Consider the following 8,263-nt stretch of genomic DNA (forward strand, 5'->3'; position numbering starts at 1 on the left):
CTACTTCTGCAGAATTGTAAAGACATAAAAAGTACAGGCTAATCCCAAAGGTCGTCACACAGATGCCCAAGCCTTCTTGAGTGGGAAATTTGGGAATATTTGCCACATTAGGCTTCTGACTGGGGTCAAAGGAGGACAGGGCTTGAAGCCATAAATTCTATTATTTATTATAGTTGTTCATGGAGCTATTCTGATAAACCGTGGCTGAAGAGGCTTTCCCTTTGGGTCTACCTTTTACATGAGACCACATGTTTGGCATAGGCATTCACGTGTTAATATTTCTCTGCAGCCTGTGAGGCCCCATACACCAAATCCATGGTCACAGAGTCCAGTCCTGGACCTACACAGAAGAAGCAGAAGTCAGTCGTCACCTGTGAGAGATCTGCGCACTGCCCGGGAAAAAAGGATTATGATGGGACCATTTGGATCTGACCACCCGGATGTCTAGCTGGGTAAATACTCAGGGAGAAATTTTTTCCAGGGTCATGTCCTTGTTCCCTAGGAGGAAAGGTGATCATTTCTAGGATGAGCCCTTCTCTTTCTCCAAAACAGACAGCAGTAGACCTAGTCACATTCTGTTTTTTAAACTGATGTTGTACAGTCTCTTTGTTATTATGTTTATAAAGAAAATTCTATTTAACAGTAGTCCTGGGTTTTTTAATGTGCATCATTTACACAGAGGGTTAAAGAAAATTGACATCACATTAGGTGATTGAGCCTGTTTTTCCATATCCTTGAAAGGTTATATACTAATTATAGGTCAGAGCTCCAAATTTTACTAGAGTAGAAATATTAAAGACCCATCATCCTTTGCAAGCTGTATACAGAGTTCTCTGAAACCCAAACTAGAATACCATTTTTCTAGGAAAGAGATAGCTCAGGTGATTTTTTCTTTTTAAATCTACAAGTCTAATCTTATTCAGAGCAGATTTTTTTTTAAGATTTTATTTATTTATTTATTTATTTGACAGAGAGCACAAGTAGGCAGAGAGACGGGGGGGTGGGAGCAGGCTCCCTGCTGAACAGAGATCTCAATCTCAGGACCCTGGGATCATGACCTGGGCCGAAGGCAGAGGCTTTAACCCACTGAGCCACCCAGCGCCCCTAGAGCAGATTCTTTACCAGAGTGTTGCAAGAAGACGGAGCTGGCACGATCATTTTCCCTCCAACCACACAGGTGGGCATCAATACTCTGAGATCCCTTGCAAGCATCACTGCAGTTATATGATGCTAATCAACGATTCTCAGGAACCTCAACAAACCCTTGTGCTTTAAAGATTTAGACATGATGGAAGAGGGGCAGCCTTATCTATGCATCATTAGGTGGGATTCTGTAAGAGCATACTGATGTGGGCAGGCCAGGTCCAGGACCCAGAGGAAGTTCTGCAGGACCAACCAAGAGCATCCTTGCTTCACACAGGAGAGTAATCAAACTTGAGCCATCAGGAAGTGAGAGCAGAGTTTATTGAAGGCATAGAGAGAGCAGATACTGATGGAGCATTTGGGAGACTCTGAAAGGAAAAGAAGCCTGAGTCTGTCTTAGCTTGGGGTCTGGGGTTTTTATTGAGGACAGTAGTCTGGTGTACGAGTCCTCTCTGGCATCCAGGGACTGGTCAAAACAAGGATGAGTGCTCAGGTGTCCTCCATAAGTCACTTGTGCCCTGGAGCCAGGGGTCTTGGTGGCCAGAGCCAGTGGTCTTGAAAAACGCACATGACCACCCCACGAGGTCTGTCAGTCCTTAGATACTATCCATTATGCTGCAAGACTCCAAAGAAATCATTAACTCCTTGACCTGTACAAGGAGGACATACATTATTTGTACTATCAGCCATGATGCAGGGCAGGAGTACAGGTCCCAGCAAGAACAGAAGTAGGAGAAGGAGCAAAGACTAAAACCAGCCTTTTTTTGGTGTGGGGTCCCTTCAATTTCCCCATCTCAGAACAATAAAAAAAAAAATCACTATGGAAGAGGAGAGACCCAGTATTCAAAGTAGTGTGACTCCAGCTTTCTTTCCTAAAAACTGATTGCTATTTACACCTTAAAAAGCTTTGGGACATTTAGAGATGAAAATACAGGTGATGTGAATCGCTCTCTTTTTCTTCCCCTAATCACATCCTCTCTTCCGGTGGTACTGTTACCACCAGCAATGTGAAAAGCAATAACTTCGGGGCGCCTGGGTGGCTCGATGGGTTAAGGCCTCTGCCTTCTGCTCGGGTCATGATCCCAGGGTCCTGGGATTGAGCCCCGCATTGGGCTCTCTTCTCAGTGGTGAGCCTGCTTCTTCCTCACTCTCTGCCTGCTTCTCTGCCTACTTGTGATCTCTGTCTGTCAAATACATAAATAAGATCTTAAAAAAAAAAAAGAAAAGCAATAATTTCCACTATGAATGCCTCACAGCTATGGGACACGGGGAAAAAAGGACTTGGGGGGGAGTATCAGTTAACTGCACAACAGAAAATCTTTCCTTTTCCTGACCCATGTAACCCATGTTTTTATTTATCGGTTCACACAGTCTGTCCAAGTGAAATAGGAATCCAAAAAGCACCATCGTGTATATCGAGGTTATTTCCACGTCTGTGAAAAAGGAGGATTCTGGGATCTGGCTGCCAAGAGGCATTTGAGACAATAAAGAATTCTGTACCAGTACTTTCTCAGCCCCTCTAGCTTTGACTTTGTCATTTCCTAGTGAAAGGGCTTTATTGTGCACTCTGCATTGCTGGCAGGAACAAGAGAGCCCAACTGAACTCTTCAGTCAGTCAGCAAGGCCAAACAGAGGGTCTCTTAGAAGGTCTGCCCTGTGGGAGATGTAGCAGCCGCAGAAGAAATGGCCCTTGTGCTCGAGGAGTTTACAAGGGGTTTTATAAGACATACATATAAGGGTCTTTCAAAGACAATATGCTTAATCTAGTAGGAAATGTGTGGCACCCAGCAGATGTCCTGTAGGAGTTGGGGGGTGGGGCTGGGAGATGCAGGAGTAGTCATGGAGACCCAGGAACAGGCTTCGATCTCACTGCTTTAAGGAATTGGGTAGTACCGAGAAGGTACTACCTTCTCGGGGAAGAGGGAAGACTCAGGTGAGCGGAAGGACAGGAGAAAAGGCTGCAGGAAGGAATGAGCTTAGTAGGGGTCCAGGACAGCTCCTTTTTTCTCTCTTATTTCTATATTGTTTACTTGTTACTTCGCAGTGAAGAAGCTGGACATCCATTCTCCTTACCTTCATGCTTTTGCTGATCTGTTCATTTTTAACAAAATATTATAACGACAAAATACTCCAGGAATGTCACAAATCCTTTTTAAAGAACCTCACCTGTCCCTCCCAACTGAGACATCTGTAGGACAGTCTCTCCTCAGTTAGCTCCTTTTCCTTGTTCCTCTTTTCATCTTTCCTCTCCCTTTCTTCTGCCACAACATTCATTAACTCCACTGGTTGATTAAACAAATGACAGTTCCCTATCCTGCTCTAAAAGGAAGCTTCTGGGATCACCTGGGTGACTCAGTTGCCTAAGTGTCTGCCTTCAGCAAGGGTCATGATCTCAGGTCCTGGAATGGAGCCCCCCACTTTGTGGGGCTCCCTGTTCAGCAGGGAGTCTGCTGCTCCCTCTGCCCCTCCCCTACACCCCTACTCCCCTCTTTCCTCTCCCCCAGCTTGTACGCTCTTTCTCTCTCAAATAAGTAAAATCTTTTAAAAATAAAATAAAAAGCGGGGCACCTGGGTGGCTCAGTGGGTTAAGCCTCTGCCTTCGGCTCAGGTCATGATCCCCAGGTCCTGGGATCGAGCCCCGGGTCGGGCTTTCCGCTCAGTGGGGAGCCTGCTTCCTCTCCTCTCTCTCTCTCTGCCTGCCTCTCTGCCTACTTGTGATCTCTCTCTACCAAATAAATAAATAAATAAAGCTTCTCAGCCAGATTTCAGCCTCCCAACAACTTTAAAATAAATAAATAAATAAAAATAAAATAAAAGGAAGCTTCTGTTTGGCCCAGCATATGGGAAAAACACTGTGCTGTCCTTCTCATGGTTGAGATCTAGAGAAAACTTCCATTTTTCAACCAAGCTTCCTATCTGTAGTAGTGTACGTGTACCATCTAAGTTAGCATCCATTAGCGAATTACCATCCACAGCAAGCTTCGTGACCAGACCAACAGCAAAGTGAGGCTTATGGGTAAAAAGGAAATCACCTGTCTTAGAATTTACTCTCTGTCCTTCCACAATCCCTTATTGGTTATCACTGTATTCTACCACCCTACCATCATTTCTCGATGATCTGTATTGTCAGCAAGTATTTACCAAATGTACGTGTTACTTACTCATCATGGATACAGCAAGAAGCAGAAGACCGTTTCTCTCACGTTGAGGAATTTTTTCCTGTAGCTGGATCAAATGGGCTTGTTTGTTTGGAGACAGCATCAGACCCTCTCAGGGGTCAAGAACGAATGAGCTGGATATTCTCACGTTTTTTGAGATGCCAGCTCTATTTTAAAAGACCAAGTGCCAAAACTGTATTTCAAAACATGATGGTAGATTTTTTAAATGATTGCTTTTAACACAAAACGGTTACAATGACTAACTTTCAAAATATCAGAAACCTAAATTGACATGGATATTCACGGCAGCATTATTCACAGTAGCCAAGAAGTGGAAACAGTTCAAATGTCCATCAACTGAGGGATGGATAAATAAAAGTTGCTGTATCTGTGCGATAAAATACCGTTTGTCAGTAAGAAGAAATGAGGTGCTGGGGCGCCTGGGTGGCTCAGTCGGTTAATCATCTGTCTTCGGCTCAGGTCATGAGTCCAGGGACCTGGGATCAAGTCCTGAGTCAGGCTCCCTGCTCAGTGGGGAGCCTGCTTCTCCCTCTTCTGCTGCTCCTCCTGCTTGTGCTCCTTCTCTCTGTCAAATAAATAAATAAAATCTTTTAAAAGAAGAAGAAGGAGGAGGAGGAGGAGGAGGAGGGGGAGGAGGAGGAGGGGGAGGAGGAGGAGGGGGAGGAGGAGGAGGAGAAATGAGGTACTGGTACAAGCTACAACCTGGCTGAATCTTGAAAACATACTAAGGGAAGGAAGCTAGTTTTGAAAAACGACGTATTATATGATTTACAGGAAATTTCCAGAACAAATGTATAGAGACAGAAAGTAGATTAGTGGTTGCCTAGGACTGACAGAGTGGAAATGGGGAGGGAGAGGAGAATAGTGATTGGCTGCTAAGGGGGTTTCTTTTAGGAGGAACAAATATGTCCTAAAATTAGATTGTGGTGATGGTTGTACAACCCTGTGAATATACAAAAAAACCATTACATGGTACATGTTGCATGGTGAGTTGTATGGTATAGAATTATATCTCAATAAATTGAAAGGTTTTTTTATGATTATGAAAGGCCCACCAGTATGAGATGCTGAGCAGAATGGCACAATGGACAGAATGCTGGTTTGGAAGTCAGACCCATCTGAGTCCAAATATCTGCTGCTTATCAATTGCGTGACCACAGGTGAATTACTTGAATTCTCTGTTATTTCTTTTGTTTGCTGTAAAATGAAGATAATAATCCCTCTTATGGGACTGTTTTTTGAATAACATTTATTCAAAAAATACTTATGAAACAGTCATTATGGTCCAGGCACTGTTCTAGACTGGGGATATGGCAGGTGACCAGGACAGTCAAGGTTCTCTATGTTACATCTCACACAAAAAAATTGAGATTTTTACAAATGAAATCTCTGCAATGTTAAATATTGTCAACTAACTTAAACTACTCCTCCTGCTCTCTCTCTTTCTCTAAAAAAAAAAAAAAAAAAAAAAGAGGGGGGTGCACATGAGTGGCTCAGTTTTTAAGTGTCCGACTCTTGAATTCTTCTCAGGTCATGATCTCAGGGTCCTGAGATAGAGCCCCACGTCTGGGTGTGGGGCCTGCTTGAGATTCTCTCTCTCCCCTTCCCTCTGCCCCTCCGCCTATCTCTTTCTTAAAAAAAAAATTAAAAACAATATAAGCCAATACTGTGCCGAACACATCTGTGAGCCAAATTCTGTCCTTGGATTGACAGCTTGTGACCCCTGATACAGGCTTTTCACATGGTGAGTTTCTAGAATATTGCTCACTTGGCCGAACCTTAGCACTCTCAGCCTGCTCCCATCTGCTGCCCAGCACCAACCGAGGAAACATTTCTCAAAATTCGGGGAACTCATCCCAGCAAGTCATACAACCAGGCAGTGGCCTGGATCCCATCTCCATAAGATGCCGCAGCCCCTCTCACTGACCCAGTGGGGTCCCCTTCAATTTGCATGCCTGGGCTGAACTGGCTCTCTTTACACCATGGGTTTGGACGACATTGTGCTTTGTACGCCTTTCCAGATCATCCAACATTCCCCTTAGGACTTCTGTGGGAGGTCAGGTTAGGACACAGTCTTACCTGTTAGGGTTTAGACCCTTTGCTTTTCATTTACCTGCTGATATCTATGACTTCCGCAGTTTTGGCCAAGTGTGTAAGTATGCAGTAGCAGTACCGACCATTCTTTCCCAGAACTCAGTAATAGGTGATTAATTTAATCCATGCTAATTCTCTAACATAGTCTTGATCTCAGAAAAGAAAGAGAGTTTTAGATCCATCCTGTAGCTCTTCACTTCAGAGTTAAATAACTTCACATTGCTTGTTTATCTATCACCAGGGCAGCTGAATTCAATGCTCTGGGAAGAGGGAGTCTGGAGAGAGGATTCAGGAAATCGGTGCCTTCATTGGACCATATTACCCCGTCACCACCAAACTGTTGCTGGAATTACTTCACCCTATACAGTCATGGTTTCCCTAATGCCCCTAACTTTGGGACTCTCACAGACAAAAGCTAAGCAGAGCATATCTGACTTTGAAAAGCTTTTGCAAAGACAATGAGATCTGGTAGAAAAATGGTGTGCTCCAGTTCAAATCCCCTTCTGCTACTAATAACTTTGAGACTCTGTGCAGATTACCATCCTGAGCTTTACTTTGATTATTTGTAACATGAAAAGCAGAATTATCTTATAGGTCTATTGTAGTTGTCGACCTGATTGCATATTATAATTGCTTTTTTAAAATTGTCGCAGCCTGTGCCATACTTACCTCCAGCAAATTAAGTCAGACTCTCTGAAGGTGAACTCCAGACATCCGTAGCTTTTAAAGGCTTGAGGAGTCATTCTAATATGCAACCAGGATTGTAAATAACTGGTAAGGATGAAACAATGTTGCTTGTGTGAGGCAGGTGCTCCACGGCCCCTTCTTATTCCCCAGTTTAAGTTTCAACCCAAAAATTGATGTACTTTTGATGTGTGTTCTAAGATTGCACCACTAGGTGTCGGTTTGACCATACAGATTGGTTCTTAGGCGCTTCCGGTTACCTGCTGTCAGCGTAAGGACTAAGTACCACGAGCGTAACTCTGTGTTGAGTACTGGCTTTATGCCAGTCACGGTGCTGATGACTCTTTTTCTTCTTTTTTAAATTATTTTTATTAACATATAATGTATTGTTTGTCCCAGGGGTACAGGTTGTGAATCATGAGGCTTACACACTTCACAGCACTCACCATAGCCCATACCCTCCCCAATGTCCATAACCCAACCACCCTCACCATACCCCCACCTCCCCTCAGCAACCCTTAGTTTGTTTTGTAAGACTGAGAGTCTCTCATGGTTTGTCTCCCTCCCGATCCCATCTTGTTTCATTTTTTCCTTTCCTAACCCCCAAACCCCCCACTCTGCCTCTCAAATTCCTCATATCAGGGAGATCATATGAAAATTGTCTTTCTCTGATTGACTTATTTCACTCAGCATAATACCCTCTAGTTCCATCCATGTCGTTGCAAATGGCAAGATTTCATTTCTTTTGATGGCTGCATAGTATTCCATTGTGTGTGTGTGTGTGTGTGTGTGTGTGTGTGTGTGTGTGTGTACATATACACCACATCTTTATCCATTCATCTGTTGATGGACATCTAGGTTCTTTCCATAGTTTGGCTATTGTGGACATTGCTGCTTAAACATTCGGGTGCACGTGCCCCTTCGGATCACTACATTTGTATCTTTAGGGTAAATACCCAGTAGTGCGATTGCTGGGTCATAGGGTAGTGCTGATGACTCTTAAAACATGTGATTTCTAATCCTATATCAAGTGGGCAAGGCAGCTGTTGTCCCAATCATGAGGAAGCAGAGGATCAGAATGATTCTGTTTCTTGTACAGGACGTGCAGTCAAGCTTCATTCACTCATGTTCTCGTTCAAAACCACTTATTAGGAGCAAGGTAC

At 43.7% G+C, this 8,263-nt stretch overlaps 1 protein-coding gene across 1 annotated transcript in view; it reads left to right on the forward strand.

The window, feature by feature from the left end:
• HEATR4 (HEAT repeat containing 4) overlaps nt 1-638 on the forward strand; it is a gene marked incomplete at its 5' end in the record, with an annotated part of 36,855 nt that extends 36,217 nt beyond the window's left edge. Inside the window, one exon of the mRNA XM_080807355.1 lies at nt 290-638. Within this exon, the coding sequence (XP_080663481.1) occupies nt 290-448 (159 nt within the window). The 3' untranslated portion in view covers nt 449-638. The remainder of the gene's footprint in view (nt 1-289) is intronic.
• Between the last annotated feature and the right edge of the window lie 7,625 nt (nt 639-8,263).

The sequence above is a fragment of the Martes martes genome (assembly GCF_963455335.1).
Source record: "Martes martes genome assembly, chromosome: 7".
Taxonomy (NCBI): Eukaryota; Metazoa; Chordata; class Mammalia; order Carnivora; family Mustelidae; genus Martes; species Martes martes.